General features: G+C 41.5%; 1 protein-coding gene across 1 annotated transcript in view; it reads left to right on the forward strand.

Moving 5' to 3' along the window:
• Window positions 1-232: 232 nt before the first annotated feature.
• KDM3A (lysine demethylase 3A) overlaps window positions 233-21,899 on the forward strand; it is a gene marked incomplete at its 5' end in the record, with an annotated part of 59,709 nt that continues 38,042 nt past the window's right edge. The window contains 8 exons of the mRNA XM_079720599.1: window positions 233-418; window positions 8,264-8,419; window positions 9,633-9,743; window positions 12,705-12,807; window positions 13,503-13,627; window positions 14,264-14,336; window positions 14,441-14,529; window positions 20,799-20,962. Coding sequence (XP_079576725.1) covers window positions 233-418; window positions 8,264-8,419; window positions 9,633-9,743; window positions 12,705-12,807; window positions 13,503-13,627; window positions 14,264-14,336; window positions 14,441-14,529; window positions 20,799-20,962 — 1,007 coding nt within the window. The remainder of the gene's footprint in view (window positions 419-8,263; window positions 8,420-9,632; window positions 9,744-12,704; window positions 12,808-13,502; window positions 13,628-14,263; window positions 14,337-14,440; window positions 14,530-20,798; window positions 20,963-21,899) is intronic.

The following is a 21,899-nucleotide window of genomic DNA, read 5'->3' on the forward strand; positions in this document are numbered from 1 at the left end:
GTGGGGGAGGGATCGGGGGGCGGGGAGGGCGCGGGTGGAGAGATCGGGTGCGGGGTCCTCCGTCTCACCCGCCGCCGCGTGGGGTCCACTCCTCCGATCGGGGTTAGGACGCTTTCCTCCGCCCTGGCCTCCCCCACCGACCTCTCTTCCCGGCCCCCTCCCGCCGGCCGCCCCCGTTGCATTTTGTTTTTGTGTTTTTGCAGGGAGGAGCCCTGCCTGCAGCGTTGGAACCATGGTGCTCACGCTCGGAGAAAGTTGGCCAGTATTGGTAGGGAAGCGATTCCTCAGCCTGTCCGCAGCCGACGGCAGCGACGGCGGCCACGACAGCTGGGACTTGGAGCGCGTCGCCGAGTGGCCCTGGCTCTCCGGGACCATTCGAGCCGTCTCCCACACCGACGTTACTAAGAAGGATCTGAAGGTAAAACCGGCTCCCGGGCCTCGGCAGTCGGACGTTTTCTAGTTACCTTGGTAACGAGACAGCCAGCAACCCTCCCTCCCCTTTTCTGAAAAGGCGACCAGAAAGTTGGCATCTGATCTGAAGGTGCAGAAAAGTAGACCTTGAAAGTCTTTGAAATGGTGTGTAGAGCGAGGTGTGTTTGGCCTAGAGTTGCCCGTGTTTAATGATGGGCTTAGGGTTGCTCAGACATGATTAGTTACTGCACGCGCTGTGCCTCATTAGGGCTGTACGATGATTTCTGCGAAGGGGGAGTGTCGTTGGGCAAGTGGGTGACGTTTGGAATCATTGAGAATTGAGCGGTAGTGCTTAGAAGTGCTTTCAGTCGGGTTTTTTGTTGGTTCCTTCTAATTTCTTCACCCAGCTTCTTAAACTTTCAGACTTAGAAGTGTGAGTGTAGAGGAAGGAGCTTAATTCTCTTCAGCATATTAAGGTGGGTATTTGTCCGTATATGGTGGGTCAGGGCAGGAGTTGGTTCCTGGTTGTCTCTGATGAGTCTGTGAGTGGGTGTGGGATATGACCATATATGGAGGGCTGGGGTGGAGCTGCCCCTTATATGGTGTGTTGGAGGGATGGCTTTGAAATATTCCATTTGAGTGTTTGAGGGGAGGGAGAGAAATGGGAACAAGTGCGGCCAGTGATTTTTCATCAGAACGACACGCAGAACCTTTTTCAGTTAGATCTTTTCAAAAAGAGATGAATTCTGATCGTACTCCCTAGTAGAAGTATTGGTGTGAAAGGATTGTGTGGAAACTACCAGTGAGGAAGCCATTGTACCAACAAAGACTCCTTTGTGCAAAAATAACTGAAAAAAGGTTCCCAACAAAGACTCCGAAGTGGTGATAACTTGAAGGAAGCTTGTCAGAATGGAAGAGCTTTCCATCCTGGGTAACGGATATGTTTCAGTATCTTAACTTGGTCATTATCTTTGCTTTTTCTTGAAAACTGCTCAAATAAGGGAAGCAAGTTTTCGCACTGGCAGTTGAATATGTGCTGATTGCTGAAACACTGTTCAAGGAATTGGCATAACCTGTGTCCTGACCCGGAAAGTTTTGACCCTTGAGCCCACCTTCTTAATCATAGTGCTCCCTGATCAAAGGCTCTGCCACCAGAGGACTCCTGTCGTACACTGTGAAATTTGGTTTCACTCCTAGCAAGGTGCGTTTTGATGTTTACAGAAAGAAGGTAATGTGGTATAGCCTATTTGCTTAGGCTAATAATCTTTCTCAATAAAATGGGCTTTGTGTAGTAGATTACAGTCATAGTTATGGCGGTTTATTTCACCTGCCAAGTAAAATTTTCTCTAGTGCATTTGTTTTTACCCGATTTGAGTGGAAACAAGATTAATCCTTACAGTCTTTAGTTCTTTGGCAGATGATGAGAGACTAGGTGTTTCCTTACTCAGCAGTGATTGCGGACCTGTTGGGTTAGGAAGGGAATCTAGGAGGTCCTTTATGTGTGTTCTTTTTAATCTCCACATCTCCCCCACCCCCAGCCTTTGAAATGGTGGTGATATCTTCATTTTCAGAATAAAGAAATAGATTTAGGAAAGGAAATCTTGTCCAGACTTGCATAGTTAGCTGCCAAGTGACAGAGGGAGCATTGGAATCCAAGTTTGGCTTTGTGTGTCTTCCACTGCACTAAGGTGCCTAACCTGGAGATGACGGGGATTTTAATTCAAGAACAATTTTGACTATAGTGGATTTTTTGCTTTACCTACAGACTTCACAACTCAGCCCTCATGTAAGAAATCTACTCAGTTTCTCTTTTCGAATCATGATTTATTGCTGCATTCCTTAACTGAGTAGCGGATAAAGTAATTGGTGTAAGTTTAAGGGCATGTTGTGTTAGCAAAAACAGTTTTTGAAACATTGAAACCAATTGTGTTCTGCGAGATGCAGGCAGGAACTGAGTAACTAAGACAATGCCTAAGACCTGGGCTTAGGGATATTGAGTTTTGGGGAGTGGGTTGGGGGGCCGCAATGAATATGAATGAATGAAATTCAAGTAGTGTGCAACTGTTTTAGTACTGATAGAAGTACAAGTCTGTCTAGACTGACTTGCTTCCTTAGTTGAGGTTGAAATTAATGAGACCGAGGCTTGTTAACTTTGTTTCATCTAGAGAAAGACTTTGTAACAAAGACTTTGTAACAAAGTCACTTACTCAGATACAATGTTTAGTAGTTGATTACAAAGAAGTTAGGTGAAGACATAATAGATACTTATCATGCAGTAAATACTTTTATCACAAAAATTCTAGATAGTAAACCACATTTTTTAGTGTTAGAAATTGAGGCTTAAACAAGTTAAATAACTTGCCCAAGTTTGTCCCCAGACCTTAAACACTAGGCTTTAATATTCAGATAGAGTGAGGTTAGAGCAACTCTATTTTGCTGGGTTCAGTATCCCCAGCACTGAGAACATTGCTTGGCATGTAGTTTTTGCTAAAATACTTGACCAAATGAAGGAATCATAAAATTATTACTTGTATATAGAAAAGCAGTTTAGAAATTATCTTCCGATGGAGCATTGGCATTCTCTTTAACTGGGATAACAACAGATCCTAATTAGGTGTGATTACAAGGACTTTTTTTTTTAACATCTTTATTGGAATATAATTGCTTTACAATGGTGTGTTAATTTCTGCTCTATAACAAAGTGAATCAGTTATACATATACATATGTCCCCATATCTCCTCCCTCTTGTGTCTCCCTCCCTCCCTATCCCACCCATCCAGGTGGTCACAAAGCACCGAGCTGATCTCCCTGTACTATGCGGCTGCTTCCCACTAGCTAGCTATTTTACGTTTGGTAGTGTATATATGTCCACGCCACTCTCTCACTTTGTATAAGGACTTCTTTAACCTTATTTTTATGCTACTTGGTTTACTGGAGTGTGAGGCAGATTGCTTCCTAACCGGCTTTGTTCTGCGCATGCTCGGAACGCCCTCCTTCCCCAGCTCATTTGTCCGGGTCTTTTCCTTGCTTTGAACCTACTTTTTCCTTGAGTCTTCTGACCCTTCTTCTTCTTTGTTTTTTTTTTTTTGCGGTACACGGGCCTCTCACTGCCGTGGCCTCTCCCGTTGCGGAGCACAGGCTCCGGACGCGCAGGCTCAGCGGCCATGGGTCACGGGCCCAGCCGCTCCGCGGCATGTGGGATCTTCCCGGACCGGGGCACGAACCCGTGTCCCCTGCATCGGCAGGCGGACTCTCAACCACTGCGCCACCAGGGAAGCCCTCTTCTGCCCCTTGTTAGTTCTTTAGGATGTCCTTAGCAGATCAGTAGTACTTGCCGACTACATGTACCATTTCCTGCTGTTAAAACCCTTTTTGGCAATTGGATGCCTTGACCAATCAATGCCTGGTTTTTTCATCCTTGCATACAGTTGCAACTTGAATGTTGGTGGATTCTGTTGACAGTCAACCCATGTAAAATGAGAAACTCTTAGCACAGTGTAATAAAAAGTATTTACCCCTATAATTGAATGCTAGACTCTGGGATTTTAGATAAGAGTCTAGGTATAAGAAGACATAAATAGAAGCATAATGAATTCCTAATTTGTGAAGTAGTGAAATAAGTGGTATTCTGTACTCTGGTACTGGGCATAGAGTAGATATGTCATTAAAAACTTCGTGATTAAAAACCATGCCATTGTGTAAGTGCCTACTTTGAAACTTGGAAACATTTTACTTGGCCATTCTGATAGTTTTCATAATCATATACTTAGGTAAGATTAGTGTATACGAAAATTGGAGGTTTTGAGGTTAGCTTGATTAGATAATATTAATTCATATATCTTAAAGGAAAGAGATTGAGCTTTCTGGGAAGAACAGCTTGAACTAATTAACTTGAAATATCCAACATCTGGTCAAGAAATTTTATAGGCTAATAGGCACGTATTTACAAAATGCCCTATTTTTTATAGTGTTTATTTATTTTTACTTGTTGACAGTTTGCTTTATTTATTTATTTATTTATGGCTGTGTTGTGTCTTCGTTTCTGTGCGAGGGCTTTCTCTAGTTGTGGCAAGCGGGGGCCACTCTTCATCGCGGTGCACGGGCCTCTCACTGTCGTGGCCTCTCTTGTTGCGGAGCACAGGCTCCAGACGCGTGGGCTCAGTAGTTGTGGCTCACGGGCCCAGTTGCTCTGCGGCACGTGGGATCTTCCTGGACCAGGGCTCGAACCCGTGTCCCCTGCATTAGCAGGCAGATTCTCAACCACTGTGCCACCAGGGAAGCCCGCCCTATTTTTTAAATAGGAAATTTGGGAATTATGGGTAGTAAGTTGTAATTAATAGGCCTTAAACTGGCCTTTGGAGTCAGACAGCACAGATAACATCTCCTTTGTGGACCAAGGGATTGTGGAGGAAAGCACACAATTTAGAATGAGAACTAGTTGTATCTGTCACTTTGCAGGAGCTTGGTCAAATCACATTAGTTCCCCCTGAATTTGAACTCTTAACCGTTGATTTTTTTAAATAGAAATTTCTGTAAAAGAGGCTTTTGATGGGGGGGGTGTCCTTATATATAGAGCTTCGGACCTCAAGGCACAAATGAAAGATAGGTGGTTATGATAAATAGGAAACTTTTTAAAGAATGTTTAAGAAAACTCACAACTTGTTGGTTTCATTATATTTTTTTAAAAGTCATCTTTTTAAATGTGAAGTTTTGACCAACACAACCTAATACTTCGAAGTATTATTATTTATTTTTAAAGAACTAAACTTATTTATTTTTAAAGAACTAAACTTAATTTTCAGATTACTCAAAAATTGAGATATAGGGACTTCCCTGGTGGCACAGTGGTTAAGAATCCACCTGCCAGTGCAGGGGACACGGGTTCGAGCCCTGGTCCGGGAAGATCCCACATGCCACAGAGCAACTGAGCCTGTGCGCCACAACTACTGAGCCTGTGCTCTAGAACCTGTGAGCCACAAGTAATGAGCCCGTGTGCCACAACTCCTGAAGCCCGTGTGCCTAGAGCCCGTGCTCCGCAACAGGAGAAGCCACCACAGTGAGAAGACCGTGCACCGCAACAAAGAGTAGCACCACTCGCCACAACTAGAGAAAGCCTGCGCGCAGCAGTGAAGACCCAATGCAGCCAAAAATAATAAATAAATAAATTTATATTTTAAAAATTGAGATATAAAGAGGGACCTTGTCTAAAATTTGGTTTAGGGTTGATCATAAGCTTTATAGATAGCTTATAGATATGATAAGAATTGTGATATTGCATACGATTTGGGAAGCCACTTAAGATCTTAGATTACTTTTTTTCTGAGTAGATGTTAGATAATCATATTGAAGTCTTCCTCCCTCCATTCCTAACTGAAGAAGTGATACTCTGATAAATTAAGATTTGAATTACCACGGAGGTCTTAAAACTACCTAGTCTCCTTGCTAGATACTTAACATAAACTGCCTTTAAAATCTACCTAACAATTCAGTGAAGGGTGGGTGTTCGTACTTTCATTCTGAAGCTACCAGAACACAAGCTTCAGAGAGCTTAGCTTCTTGACCTGGGTACAGTTAATTGGTTTCCTTTGTAATCCTACATATTTTATTTTATGCATGTAAAATCATTCTAAGAAAGCTTCAACATAGCTGGTATTCAAACCCAGATCTCTCTGGTTCTGATGTGTGTAGATGTGCATTCCTCTTACACTACATTGATGGGAAAACTGTCATCCAAAGCTAAGTTGGGTTTGAGGTTGATGTGCTGTGGGGCAAAAAGACTAGGGGAAATGTCAGAGGACCTGGATTCTGTGGCTAGGCAAACAGAAAGGAAGATAGGCAGTCTCTGAAGCCCGATGTGAAGGACCACTGGTTGGTTATGGTGATGGGTGGAATACATAGAACCAAGGTGGAGTACGCAGGGCCTTGTCACATAGTAGGTGCTTAACACATTTACACTTATTCTGTAATAACTGCAAGGTTAAAAGCCTGCCATACCAAGAAGATATGCAGCTTCTCAGCGGAAGTTGCCTGGGAAATTAGGGGTGCCTATTTTGTGGTTGGGGGAGAAGGATAGGATGGGTCTCAATTTCATTGATTTTAAAGATTGATAGTCTATAGCCATAAAACTGGAAAAGTTTGGCATTGAGGCTAGTGGTGTATCAGTTGGGAACTTCCTGCCTTCCAAATGGATGAGAGAAACAAGGTAAAAGCCCAATTCAGAGAGAAATTTATTCATTCAACAAGTATTCGAGTACTGACTGATGAAATACATGGTAAGTAAAAGACAGACTTTGACCGATTAGAGTTTTTAATATGTCAATCAGTTAACCACAAATAAATAATTCAAAATGTGGATTAGTGCTACGAGGGAAGAGTACAGAGTTTTGAGTACAATTAGCAAGGGACTTCTCTTGGGAGAGAGAGAGGGGCTCTTTGGTAAGGGACGGCTTCCTTGAGGAAAGGATTTTTGAATTGGGTTCTGAGGAATAAATGGAAATTAAATAAACTTTTTTAAGTTAAAGGTTGAAAAGGGAGATATGATTGTCTATGAAATTATGAAGTGTTGATAGATTTATTAACTAATTCTTTGAAACCAAAAATGAGGCATCACTCTATTAAGAGGAGAGCTTTTAAATCAAATTAAAATAGCGATTTTTTTTTTGATTTTTTTTTTGGGGGGGAGGGTACGCGGGCCTCTCACTGTTGTGGCCTCTCCCGTTGTGGAGCACAGGCTCCGGACGCGCAGGCTTAGCGGCCATGGCTCACGGGCCCAGCCGCTCCGCGGCATGTGGGATCTTCCCGGACCGGGGCACAAACCCGTGTCCCCTGCATTGGCAGGTGGACTCTCAACCACTGTGCCATCAGGGAAGCCCAAAATAGTGATTTTTTACACTGAATATTGAGGGAGTTTATTGTATGTCAGTTAAAACATAAGAAACATTTTAAAAGACTTAGAGTAAATTAAAGGGTAGCATATTCATAATGGGTTAAGGAAGCTAAGGTGTTTGGTACATTTATATGACTTCTAAGGTTTTGTGACTGATTCCTACTTATGGGTTACTGTCAGAGACCCACTTTTGGACTGAATTCTTTTTTTATGTTTTAAAATATCTGTACAAATTATAAGGGTTTTAACTTTAGGGCTAAAAGGTATTTTGCAGATCAGAAGCAGAAAACTTCATAGTTACTTGGAAAATAGTATTTCAAAGGTAGTTTAATTTTCATGTAAGAAGTTAGAGGTAGTTTTGGAAAATTCTGGAGTCCCTTATCAATTACTTATTTCTCTATTTAGCAAAGTTGTCTTGGATTTCAAACTCTGAGGTAAATTTACCAGTTTATTCAACTCAAAGCGTTGAAAGCGCCTCGCGCTGAGTCCTGCTGCTACCAGAGGGATTCAGAAGCCAGTGGTGGATTGTGTTGATGGGCGGTCATCTTAAACTCACTGACAATGTCAACATAGAATTACAATGCCCTGCGAGAAGTACTTTGGGTTTCAGATTTCTGTCTTTCAATTCTCAGAGCTCTGATGTCTAATTAACATATGTAAAAACCTTCTACTTGGGGGTTCCTTTTTGTTAAGGCTTCCCAGAGGTTACTTTGAGGGCAGTGACTGGTCTCCATATCCCTTGACTCTGCTTCCCAAAGTGGTTTGGGAGCCAAAGCTTGTTGGTTAGACTAACAGATCTGGTTAGTTTATTGTGGGTTTAGAAGGGAAGTAAGAGAGCAGGAGTCGGGGGCAGCGTATTCAGATACAAGACTCGAGTAGAATGGTGAGGGTATAATTCAACTTAGGCATTTTTCATGTTTATTTTTGTTAATCAAGTCTGCTTTCCTTCAATTCTGTTTGTTTAGGTGTGTGTGGAGTTTGATGGGGAATCTTGGAGGAAGAGAAGATGGATAGACGTCTACAGCCTTCTAAGGAGAGCCTTTTTAGTGGAACATAACTTGGTTTTGGCTGAACGAAAGTCTCCTGATGTTTCTGAACGAATTGTTCAGTGGCCTGCAATAGTGAGTAAAACTCGGGCTTATTTGAACTCCTGAGTAGAGGGTATTTCACCCGTTATGAATGAAACAGGGAAAATCTATACGTAATGCCTATATTTGATCCTCTGGAAAATAATAGTACAGAGATATGACAATGTAGAAGATTCAGAAAAACCCCCAGGACCTCCTGTCAGCCCTGCTAGGAGCCCTGCAACTCTGACCCTTGACTTTTCTTGGGCCTCAGTTTCTTCACTTGAAAAGTCGGGGGTGGAGGTCATGTGGGGAACGTCTAGTCTAGGTCAGTGGTTAGAAACCAGCAGATACATACAGACATACAGATCTTTTTGGTTTGACCCTCACAGTGTTTTAAGAAAATCTAAATTAGTTGCCTACCTTTAAAAAATGTAGAGAATGTCCTTAAAAATCTAGAGTTCCAGTTTTTCTTGGAAAAATGGCAAGATACGGCAACACTGGAGCCTCATAGCAATTCCTTATCGCAACAGTAGGCTGAAGGGGAAAAGTAGCTGTTGCCTGGCCCCTGTAAGGGTTTCCACTTTTGGTCTCATGATCTTTAAGGTTCCCTCTGGCTCATAGTTCTTTGGCTTTAAAGATGCTGGCAGTCAGTATATGACTATGCCATTTCCACACCATAACGTCTGGTGCAGTTAAAGGAAAACAGTGATCAGGAGAGGACAGTTAAGGCTATTTGAGACATGAGCTGGGGCTTGAAGGAGGAAGGGGCAGATTGGATAGTTGAAAGGCTAAGAGGGTGATTGAAAGGCTGACCAGCTTGTGAAGGGCCTGCATGCCCGTATGTGCAAAGTTAAGATCTTGCCCATGGGTGAGAAGAGCTGCTGGAGATGTTTGAGTGACGTCAGGTTTTGTTTAAAGTTGTGTTTTGCTCTTTGTATTTTTTCCCCCATCTATTAAGAATTTGCTAAAAACATGTCGCCCCACAAAAATGTACATAAGGCAATATTTTGCATAAATTTGGGGGAAGCCATACATCTGTGGACCCAGACCTATATGTTAATGACTCAAATGTGTATCTCATTTAAATTATTGATTCTGGAGTGCTCCTGTTGTGGTTGCATAAATAGTTATTATTGAGATACTGGTAGTAAATAAACAACTGAATGGCTTTATCTCTTTCCATGTGTATGGAAAATTGCCAGTCCCCATTTTCAGAATTATGCTGGCAGCAGTTATGATGCCAAAACATTTTCTTTTGTTTCAGATGTACAGATCTCTGCTGGACAAAGCTGGTTTGGGATCCATAACGTCTATTCGCTTTTTAGGAGATCAACAAAGAGTATTTCTTTCTAAAGACCTTTTAAAGCCTATACAGGTAAAACTCGGAAACAATCTTAAACCCTAAAAATAGAAATACAAACTCCTTTAATATGAGAACGAACATATTGACGTTGATTGCTCTCATTCAGATATCTAACAGAGAAAAGGACCCATCTTATGAGCAGCTGAGTTGTCAGACATCACTGCTCAGTGTTAGCCGTTGGGTTGGTACTGTTTATTTGGGGTTGGAAGGACAGACGTACTACAGTTGATGATGTGTGTGTATAGAAACACCTAGGTGATATGAAGATAATTTCTAAGACTATCATTCATATATATACATATATCTGTGTGTGTATATATATATATATATATATATATATATATATATATATATATATATATATATATATGTCAGTCCTGATTATTTAAGGATTCTGTATTTGGGAACTTGCTTACTTGCTAAAATATATTTGTAACCCCCCAATCAGGACTTTGGTGCTTTCACGGTCATTCACAGACATGTGCAGAGTGGTGAAAATTTTCAGTTGTCTGACACACGTTCCCAGCTGAGGTTGAATAAGGTGACATTCTGCCTTCTTATTTCCTCTCTTCTACTGTAAACAAGTGTACTTTTCAAGGTCTCTTTAGTACTGCATTTTTGTGCTTTTTGGTTGGTGATCTCACTGTTTAAAGTGGCCCCCAAGGGGAGTGCTGAAGTGCTCGCTAGTGTTCCTAAGTGCAGGGAGGCTGTGATGTGTCTTAGGGACAAAATACATGCATTAGATGAGCTGCATTCAGCCGTGAGGTGTAGTGGCCATGGGTTCGAGGTTAGTATTGCAGCAATATATACTAAATCATGTGTTTTTCAACAGAAACACATAAAACAAGGTTATGTATTGATTGGTTGACAACAGTGTTGTGACCAGAGGCTTGAAGGAACCTAACCCCATCTTTCCCCTAGGGATGATTCAGTGTTCACTAATGCAGTGTTTGTGGTGACTTAACATAACTACCACAAACAATGTGAATCGTGTGTGTGTGTGTGTGTGTGTGTGTGCGTGTTCATATTCTTTCCAATTAGCTTGCAGAACTCCCTCCTTTTTCTTGACAACATTTAGGCTCTTGGGTCTTGCTCGTGTGTGATTTTTTTCCTTAAATGTTGGGAGGGAGGGGAAGAACACACATTACCGCCACACATCACTACCTTGGGAATAATGTTGGTCTTATAATAACATTGGGTTTTTTGTTTCGTTTTGTTTTTTTGCGGTACGCGGGCCTCTCACTGTTGTGGCCTCTCCCGTTGCGGAGCACAGGCTCCGGACGCGCAGGCTCAGCGGCCATGGCTCACGAGCCCAGCCGCTTCGCGGCATGTGGGATCTTCCCAGACTGGGACACGAACCCGCGTCCCCTGCATTGCATCGGCAGGCAGACTCTCAACCCAGTGCCACCAGGGAAGCCCTAACATTGGTTTTTTTATGTGTCATTTGTGAAGCTTAGTAATCCCCTTTACCCACTTCTGTTTTGTGACCTGACTTGTTTCTATGGCCTGTAGAACAATTAAACCAGTTTATTTGCTGAAAGACAGTTTAGGACCAAGGGTCATTACCATTGCTGGGCCTTGGCATTGACTTTTCTCTACTCAAGTCTTACTTTTACTTCCATGTCCTCGAAGTGAGTGAAAACAAGATTCACACTCTGAACCCTATTTTATAATGTTTAAGTAAATGGAACAGAGGAAGATGCTTTTACTTAATTGCAGACACAAGTTATCTTCATATGTCAAATAGGCATCTTGGTATTTTTCCTACATTAAAAGGCAGAATGACTGCTCTTAAGGACCAAGGAGCATACTGCAGGGGCTGTGGATGTCTGCTTCACTGAGCAGTAGAGCAGTTTTTACTTCTTAGCATTGTTTTCGGGACAGTTCTGTTTTATATCTTTCATGGGTTTAACCTTTTCAGTTTTGTTTCTTGAGGTCGAAAAAGGTCAGTAAGTTTTATTTATTTAAGAGCCCTTTGTGGCTCGCCCCATTAACGTGATATTTTACCTTGTAGTAGGAATTGGAGAACACATTTAAATTTTTTGAAATTGCAGTAGCATGAAAAAAGGAAAAAACACAGCCCGTTCTGGTTATTAATGTTGAGCTCTTACGAAACCCCTAGTTTAAGTCTAATGTTATTTGGCTTAAGAAATTTTTCCAGCCTGGCCTCTCTAAAAGACTGTTCTTTCCAATGGGAGAAATGGATGAACTGTTTTTGGCCACTGTGTACCCATTTCACATGCAGAAAAGCATGAAGGCCTGATATTGGAAGGGCTTCTGTGCTATACAGTTTGGCTTTGGCAGGTTCCTCCTATTGACAGTGTGTACATATTTATCATAACTGAGTGTACACACAAAGCCAGAGCACTGTGGAATAGTGCCAAAAATAGAGCTGCCAAGAATTGAATGTTTCAAAGCTGGCTTGCTGAAGGCTTAACGCTATTCATTCAGATTTAGTCCTTCCTCACCCCCACGCCCCCCTTCGTAAACAAGAATGCATTTGGAATTCTAGTTAGGGTAAATGAATCTGTGTGAAATGATGTTTGTTAAAAACAGCAATTTCAGTGAATTGACTCTATGGATCTAAGTGATTTCTATGTATGTGTCTTTTGCCCCTTGCATTTGGAGCTGTGATTTCCCTAATCCATAGAGTTTGGGATACAGAGTATTTTTGACATGAACTGACTAGCTAGCTTGTTTGCTTATTATACTTAAACTTTGAGCCACTCTTAGTATCTGTCTTGCTCTTAGCTTGGGGTGACTTCACTTCTGTCTGCCTTATATTTGTGATGGTTTGATGGTTTCCTACTATTTGACCAGTCTAATTCATTGGAGTTGCAATGGTTTGCTGCCATCAAATGGCTAACTGACACTACTTTAATCCCTGTGATTAAACTGACTGAAATATCCATTGGAATTTAAACAACTCTTCTTACTTGTTACCTTAAAATGTAATGATTTTCCCCTTTTCAGGATGTAAACAATCTTCGACTTTCACTTATCGATAATCATAATGTCAGTAAAGAATTTCAAGCTTTGATTGTGAAACATTTGGATGAAAGCCATCTTTTACAAGGTAAGAAGCTATGTTTTAGCGCTTCTCACTCATTTGCTCATTAAAAATTCTAATTTGTTAGAAATTCTTTTGCTGCTTTTCCCATGCAACTAGATGAGTGAAGGACTTTATTCTGTAATGTATTCTAAAGCCTCTGAAATTTGGAAAGCTCAGGGATCATGTGAAGACTATAAAAGTGAAGTAGATATTAAACACGCTCAGCTGTATTTTGACATGGAATTTGGTATGTTTGGAATTTCAGTCTTATAAAATTAAAGCATTAATTTGGTAATCTTGATCTTGCCATTTACTGTTATTGATTTTCTTGGTCAGTTTCACAATTGTAAGTATTTTATCAGACTTAGCAGTTTTGCTGAGTGAGGTTCCTGAATTTGGATCCTCTAAAACTCTGCATAGGAGAATGAGTTACGTCTCAATGTGTTATCTGATATTACATGGTCTGATACAAATGCTAGAATAAATACATTGCAAGTCTAAGATAAATCAATAGAAAAGTGAAGCTTAAATATAGTTTAAATTTTCTCCTAGCTTTGCTGAAATGCCTGTCTTCTTGGATTTATAGCAGTATCTTTTAATGTTTACTTTTTGTCTACTGCATTTTTAAAGACTTGGGAAAAGATGATCCTGGATAATGGTGCTGTTGGGAGATAATGCATATTGCTCTAAGGATTTTTTTTAATTTTTACTTTTTTAAGGTGACAAAAACTTAGTTGGTTCAGAAGTAAAAATTTATAGCTTGGATCCATCTACTCAGTGGTTTTCTGCAACCATTGTAAATGGAAACCCAACATCAAAAACTCTTCAAGTCAACTGTGAGGAGGTAAGGATGATGATAATTGTGTGTAAGATAACTTGACAGGGAAAGATAATTATAAAAAGGAATTATAGTATCTTATAGGAGCTAAACACTTTTATTATTTTATATTAAAATATCAGAGTAGAAAAAAATCTCAATTATTTTTAAAAGAAATTATATGTAAGGAGCCCCTATTGTTTGTTTTTTTAATAAATGTTAATTAATTAATTAATTTACGGCTGCGTTGGGTCTTCACTGCTGCGCACGGGCTTTCTCTAGTTGCAGCGAGCAGGGGGGCTACTCTTCGTTGTAGTGCGCAGGCTTCTCATTGTGGTGGCTTCTCTTGTTGCGGAGCAGGGGCTCTAGGTGTGCGGGCTTCAGTAGTGTGTGGCGCACGTGCTCAGTAGTTGTGGCTTGTGGGTTCTAGAGCGCAGGCTCAGTAGTTGTGGTGCACGGGCTTAGTTGCTCTGTGGCATGTGGGATCTTCCCGGACCAGGGCTCGAACCCGTGTCCCCTGCATTGGCAGGCGGATTCTTAACCACTGCGCCACCAGGGAAGTCCCAGAAGCCCCTACTGTTATGTTGATAGAGCTAATTTCTGGTGTGTTCCTGAGCATTTTTAAATTTCCCAGTATCTTTGTTTTATTTATTTGTTTTTAAGATTCCAGCACTGAAAATTGTCGATCCATCACTGATTCATGTTGAAGTTGTACATGATAACTTTGTGACATGTGGTAAGATACACTGTTTGATTAAAATCTTTGTTCTCCTTCCCCCTTCATCCTTCTCACATTAGGAGAAACAGGGACGCCAACTTACCTGTTTTTAAATATTTTAGGTAATTCTACAAGAATTGGGGCTGTAAAACGCAAATCTTCTGAGAATAATGGAAGCCTGGTTTCCAAACAAGCAAAATCTTGCTCTGAGGTAACCTTGATTTATTTTTGTCACTTGTGTAAACCTTTCTTTAATTCTCACAGTGCATGGCCAGTTTGTTTAGTGGTAATAAAGCTGTCTTTTCTGCTCTTCTGTGCTGTTGTGTCTGCTCTTTACTAGTCCCAGATCTTGGCCGTAATTTCTATACTCAAGCAGATGGAGATAATATAAGTTTCTGGTTCACTATTTTTGTGAAGAAAAAGTTTTTAGTTCTGATGTTTCCTGAAAATTGTCAATAGATTTGACAGTTTCACCATATGGAGGTATTTTTGAAGATAAATTGAGTTGTGTGTGTCAAATCAGAAGAACGCCTTGCATGAGAAGAGGGGAGGAACCTTAGAATTCTGAGTAGATTTGGTGTTGAAATAGGACTCCCACCTCAATAATTGAGAGGTTTGATTGGTCATTTATGATTGGGTGAACAAACATACTCACTTTTTGAAGGAAGTGGTTGGTTTGCCATTGCTAATTTCTGCCTAGAAAACTACAGGCTTCTGTGAATGGCACTGTTGAGTTCAAGTGCTGGATTTAATTCTATCCTGAAATAGGATTTGGATCAAGAAACTTAAGGCTGTCAGCTTTGCCCTCTCCTCTGTGTTGTAGAGAAGCTGGCCTTCTTCAGCTCTTCAAGTCCTCACGCTTTCTCCAACCTTAGGACTCACTGTTCTCCTTTCTCTTCTAATCCTATCTTCACTCTAATTAACTCCCATTTATCTTTCTAATGTGATGTTGCTTCCTCCAGGAAGCCATACCTAACATCTCTACCATCATTTTAACCTATATCCCAGACTAGGTCAAATTCCCTAATTTATTATGCTTTGTAATTACTCGTACATGTCTTCAGGACATCACAGTGTACACAGTGGGGCAATTTTATTCAGAATTCCCAAAAGATTAGGCTAGACAGACTAGCCTAATGAGGGGATGGGGGACTGGGGTAGACTTCTCAAGGGAGGGTATAAATGACAGGGTCAAATTTTGAAATCTGGGGAGAAAAAAAGAAACTTAAGGCTTTTTCTTTTTTAAGTGAGTTGAATCCTTAGGTCCTGTTACAGTACAGATTACTTTTCTCACAACTTAGGTATCCAAATGCACTTGGGTTACATGGAGAGTTTACTGTGTTACAATTGTCAGAAACGCCTTTATGATGTTCTGCTCCAGGCTGGAGTTTAGAATTTTATTTTATTTTATTTATTTATTTTTAAAAATACTTATTTATCTGGCTGCACCAGGTCTTAGTTACAGAATGCGGGATCTTTAGTTGTGGCTTGTGGGATCTAGTTCCCCGACCAGGGATCAAACCCGGGCCCCCTGTATTGGGAGCGCGGAGTCTTAACCACTGGGCCACCAGGGAAGTCCCTGGAGTTTAGAATTTTAAAATTGATCAAGTGGATATTGTCGAGATTGTTGGCAGCATTGTAGAGGGAACTTTGGAGCCTGGGTGGGGGCAGGGCAAGGGGAGATGGCATGAGAATGGGTCAGGGTCAGTGAATGCATCTAAGGCTCTGGATCAGGGCAGGCTGGACTACAACATCAACTAGAAACAAAGCAAGCACACGCTACACAAATACCAAAGAATCTGGGTGGCTAAGATGATTGGCTTTTCTGAGTCTTAAGCCTATGTACAGGCCACAGGAACTTTGATACTTGATGAGAAACTTTGTAAACCAGGATGTCTAATACCTCTGTCTTCCTTCCAAATGTGTAGGCTTGACCTCAGGTGGTTCAGGAAAGAATGAAGAGGTAATTACAGAAATTAGCATGACTACCTTTTCATTTTGCCTTAAAGTTTACGAAGGGGAAGTAATGTAGTAAGGACTGTAAATTGAGGATGTCAGGCAAGTGATTATTGCCTCTTAGAGGCAGACTCACAGGGGATACTGTCAAGTAATCCATGGTATTAGAAGCTGAAAGAGAAACAGCAGAATGGTAACCTGTCAGGTTTTGTACTGGATAAATTGTTAACAGTCTTGCGTAGAAGTAATAAAGGGCAGATTGGAGAAGTTGACTGCATGTTGCCTGTCATGGAGAAGGCATCACTGTAAACATTCGGTAAGCTGAAAAGGAGAGCCACGTGACGTTATGTTGAGGTGGGGACCAGACCCGAGGACATGGCATCCTGATGGATCATGGAGAAGTCAACCTGGGGTACAAGCAGGACTGGGGTCAGTGGGGGCCTCCTGTTGGGGAAGGTGCCAGTTCTTCAAAGTGTCCCGTTTATCAGTGATGTGATAGGCAATTGAGCAAGTAAATGGATAACCTTGAAGGACGTGCTTGGAAAATATGGTCACATATACGTATGTAAGTGATCCTCTCTTCCTCACTCACGCTCTTGAAGGGCAGGGAGCTTGTGTCTTTGCTGTCTGTCAGCATACGGTCCAGCTCAGTAGGTTTGTGTGCTACTGATCACTGGACACAGTAGAAGCTGTTTTTCAAAAAGGCTTGAGCTTTGGTTGGGAGATAAGTTCCTCAACCTATTTGAGCCTTAACTTCAGCATCTAAGATGTGGAAATAAATTTGATTTGTTTAAAAAATGTCTGTTTCAGCTCTTAAGAACTATCCTAGTCATCTTCACATTCTAAAGGAATTTGGAGATGGTAAATTTTTACCTGGGTATTGACGTTTTAGAAATTATTATTATTTTTTTTAATTATAAAAGTTATTCTCCTTTTATATTGCACTTGTTTTCAAAATAAAGATTCTTACATTTAAAAAAAAGTTATTCTCATTTAAAAATATTTAGGAAACCCAGAAAAGCACAGTAAAGAAAAGAAACGTCACTCATAATCATACTTCCCAGAGACTCTCACTCTTCACATTTTGGAATACCTGTCTTCCTCCTGTTTTTTTTCTTTTTCTTTTTCCTGTATATTCGTGGAGGCTTTTTTTTTTTTTTTTTTGTAAACTAAAAGCCATACTCTTGTGTAGCTTCCTTGATTCCTTTACAGTATACTGTGAATATTTTTCCATATCCTGGGTGATCCTTGTAATCAAGCAAGTTTTTGGAAACACTGGCCTAGCCTAGATTTCAGGGGAGATGGAGAGGTAAAGGAAGAAGTGGGGAAAGAAAGAGAGTTCATTTACATGTGTGAGTGAAAGGTGAGTACAGTAACACACTTGGTGCACGTCTCACTGTGTCTGCACTTTCCAGATGTGTTGGACTGGCAAAGAGTTTGGTGCTCTTTGGATGACAGGAGTTTAGGTTGAGGTTGACAACACTCTTGATCGCTGGGGTGAATACCTTTGGATAAGGTAAACCTGTTCGCCAGGAACATCTGGCTCCTTGAAGGTCTTCTCTGCCTAGCAGACTATTCCTCAGAGTTAGGACGTTGCCTGGTTAATGGAGAGAGTCTGCTGAGGATTGTGAGCCAGCAGTGTCCTTTCTGGAATATCATTATACGCTCAATTATATTATCTCCGTCTGCTGGCAGGGAGGAACTATTGCCATGACTGGTATAGAAGACCTTCAGGGAAAACTCTTCAGGTAAGAAGAAACTTTGACCCTTGTCAAGTCAGAGGCCAATGCAGTGGTGTGCACGTGGAGATGGGTTTTGGAATCGGAGCCGTATCCCTGTTGAGCTAAACCTCAGTCAAGTTGTAGCGTGATATACTTCGTTTTCTTAAAGGAAAAGCATCCAGGTTATGATGATTCTAACACATGGTGGCTGCACCGAGAAACTTTTCAGGATATTTTTCTGCTTTGAGACAGCTAATCTGTGTGCCAGGCACTGTGGTGAAGCACAGCCCTGTACAGTATGCTTCATTACTCTCCTTTTTTTCTCATTACTGTCATTCATTACTCCTCATTATGAGGAAACTGAAGCTTAGAGAGGTTAAATAATGTGCTAGGAAGTGGAGACTGGATTCCAACCAGGGTCTAACACCAAAACCCAGTGCTCTTAGCCACCGTGCTCTCGTTGGCCGCTCCTCTACAAAACCTTTCCTCGGTGTGGTGAGGCGCCATTGTAAAAACAGCAGAATCCCCCTCCCTTCCCTCTTATTCCTCCATCCTGCTTTCCAGCAGATATTTATTGAACACTTAATATGTGCTAGACATTGGTGAGCATCACTGCCTGGTTCTTGAGGTATCTCACAAGACTTAGTTGTAGCTCTTTGAAATATTAAGTGCTAAGAGCATTTATTCATTCATGCATTCCACCAGTCTTTTTTATTGAGCGTCTGCTATGTGCCTGGCTTTAAAAGGTATAACAGTGGATACAAGAGCAGGGTCTGTGTCCATAGGGGTTTACGTTTCATTGTGAGGAGACTGACAGTAAAAAAAGTAACTTAAGGTATTTTCACAGTGTGGTAGTACAGTGAAAGATAGAAACATGGCAATATAATAAAGCGTAAGGCAGTGGCTTGTGGGACACTGCTTTGGAAAGGGTGATCAGAGATACTGAGGTGACAGTTGAGCAGATTTGAGGGTGAAGGATGGAACCAGCCAACCACATGAAAACTGCCCAGACAGGGGGGATAGCAAGTACACAGGGGCAGGCAAGAAAGAGCTTAGAACATTTGAAGACCAGAAAGGAAGCTGGTATAGTTGGAGCACCGTAAACAAATGGAGTGAGATGAGGGGCAGGGGTTGGCAGAGACCAGACCATGCAGAATTCTTGTAGGCAGTGGAGTGCCACCATCTGATTGATTTATATTTTATAAAGATTGCTCTGTGGTAGAATACATTTCAGATAGGAGGCAAAAGGTTTAGGCAAAAATGGAAGGGAATCAGGCCAGTTAGTATAAACATAGTAGTCTAGGGGAAAGATGGTGGTAATGGTGGCCTGGAAAGAAATTTATAGATTGGAAACATTTTGGAAATAGAGGCAGGATTTCCTGGTTCATTGATCGGATATGGGAAATGACTTGGAGGGTTTTTTGGCTCGAGCAGTTCAATGGACGTGTACAGAATAAAAATAACTGATTTCCTCATTTTAAGGATTAGGAAGCTGAGGCCCAGAGAGGTAAAGTTGGCTAGCCCAAGGATGTCCTTAGAATAGCCAAAGCCTCCCCCAAAAAATCCTTCTGGGGAACACTAAGCTGCTAATATTTAACCAAAACTGAGCTAACGTAGTGTAATATATGATCAGATGATTTAGCATTGATACCTTAAAATAGTTGGAAGCTATGCCGAAACTGTAATAGTGATTAAGTAAATTCTTATTTTTCAGATATTTGTATTTAGCATATACTAGACAGTATTTTCAAGGCTGTCAGAGTAAATGCGAAAAAGATTCATAAGTAGACTACATAGTCTGTATTCAGAATTGTGAGGTTTTAAAAATTTACTCAGGGAAGTTGTGCATCAAATTTTAGAAGTTAGTAACTAGAAGATGAAACTTTGAAGATTTTGCAAGTTTAGATTTGGTAAGGTGAATGTAAAGGTCATTGTGGTGTGAAAGAGACGCAGTTGAAAAGGAGAATGTGACTTTAAATTTAAGCACATAATGAAGAGGCTGGTGAAGATGGTCAGTGGGTTTCACCTGGTTAAGCCATAGACTGTTTAGTTGTCTGGAGTTGAGTTTAATCTCTTCCTTCTCTTTCCATGGTGGGAAAGTATAAACTGGATAGTATAAACTGGGAAGAAGTTGGTCCGTTATTAATATTTTTGTAAAGTTAAAAGTACACGAAAGTGGAAGGGGACAAGTGTCCTAACTTTGTCCCACAGGCCTGTCATGACTTGATATTTTTTGCAGCTTGGGATGACCTTTGTGACTTGATGAGCCACATACCAGCAAGAACCATGTCCTCAACCTTTATTGCATTGTAAAGGCTTAAGTTGGTACCCAGTAGGCACCACTGCCTGTAAGAGTCCTATGTGGTCTGGTCTCCTGCCAGTCTACGCAGTAAGTGGGTGGTGGGCACTTAGTAATGTCGAACTGAATGCATGTGAAGCTGCCACCATTTGAAGACTGTTGATTAAAAGCTCACTTCTGTGCATTGCATTAGTAAAGTAATTGCCACACGGCTGCATTTTCCTGGCAGAATGATTCAGAGGTCTGTAAAAGATGAGCTTGTGATCTTTTGTAGGAAGACGCAAGTTTTGTGAAAAGCTGGAGTGACTTATTTAATAGCTCTCAGGTATAAGTCCTTAATTTGTGATTTATTACTTGTTCTACTGTCCTGTTCTTTTTATTCGGTGACTTTGGTGTGCTTGTTTACTACTAAACCGAGCAAATAGACTTGAATCTTGCTAGCATTTCGTAATGCCTCCACTAGGGGCTTTCCTTTTAATATCTGTTTGGTTTGGTATCTTTTAGGCCTCTCCCAGTGTGTGTCCTGTACAGTCTGTTCCCACAACAGTTTTTAAGGAGATACTGCTCGGCTGCACTGCAGCAACTCCGCCAAGTAAGGACCCGAGACACCAGAGTACCCCCCAGGCTGCCCACTCTCCACCTAACCTTGGAGCAAAAATTCCTCAAGGGTGAGTAGTTATGATTTTAAAATGTTTAATCATAATACAAAGAACGGTTATTTTAGCCATGGTTCTTCCTGTCTGAGCTGACATTGCTCAGGTGGCAAGACTGACCCTGCATTCAGTGTTTATAGAGAGGCTATTAGTGCAGCTAAAATTTGATGTAATTACCTGCTGTTCAGTGTATCTCAGATTGTCCCGGGAGGTTAGAGTTTCCAGGCTGGTCAGGTGCCTTCGGAGGTGGTAGGTGTGGTAGGCACACAGGACAGCATTTAAAAGGTTACAGGAAAGAAGCGGGTGTGAGGAAAGAGGCGCTTTCTTGACGTGATATAGGGAGAACGGTCAATGAAATACTACCGACAGCTGTAGAATAGATGTCCACTTGCAAGGAAAAGGGAGCAGATTGGTTGTATGTGGAAGACTGAGGTCAGTGGGAGTGTGGAGAAGAGGGAGACAGGGTTCCAGTGAGTGGTTCTCATCAGCCCAGACCTCAAGTATAGGTGAGAAATGTGGCAGTAGAGAAAATACTAAGTCATGAGGCATAGTTACTAAGTTACAGATGAAGATAATAAGAAACGCAAAATTTGGGCTTCCCTGGTGGCGCATTGGTTGAGAGTCCGCCTGCCGATGCAGGGGACACAGGTTCGTGCCCCGGTCCGGGAGGATCCCACATGCCGCAGAGCGGCTGGGCCCGTGAGCCATGGCCGCTGAGCCTGCGCGTCTGGAGCCTGTGCTCCGCAACGGGAGAGGCCACAGCAGTGAGAGGCCCGCGTACCGCAAAAAAAAAAAAAAAAAAAAAAAAGAAATGTAAAATTTGATCAGAGATTTAAAGTGGCTACAAGGTTAATGGAGAGAAGAGTTTTAAGGGAAGGATCTCTTTTAGGAGGAGTGGTGGCCTATGCAGGCAGTTGATAAAAACCTAAGATAGGGGTCAGAGACTGGTGTA

The sequence above is a fragment of the Hyperoodon ampullatus genome, assembly GCF_949752795.1.
Source record: "Hyperoodon ampullatus genome assembly, chromosome: 15".
NCBI lineage: Eukaryota > Metazoa > Chordata > Mammalia > Artiodactyla > Ziphiidae > Hyperoodon > Hyperoodon ampullatus.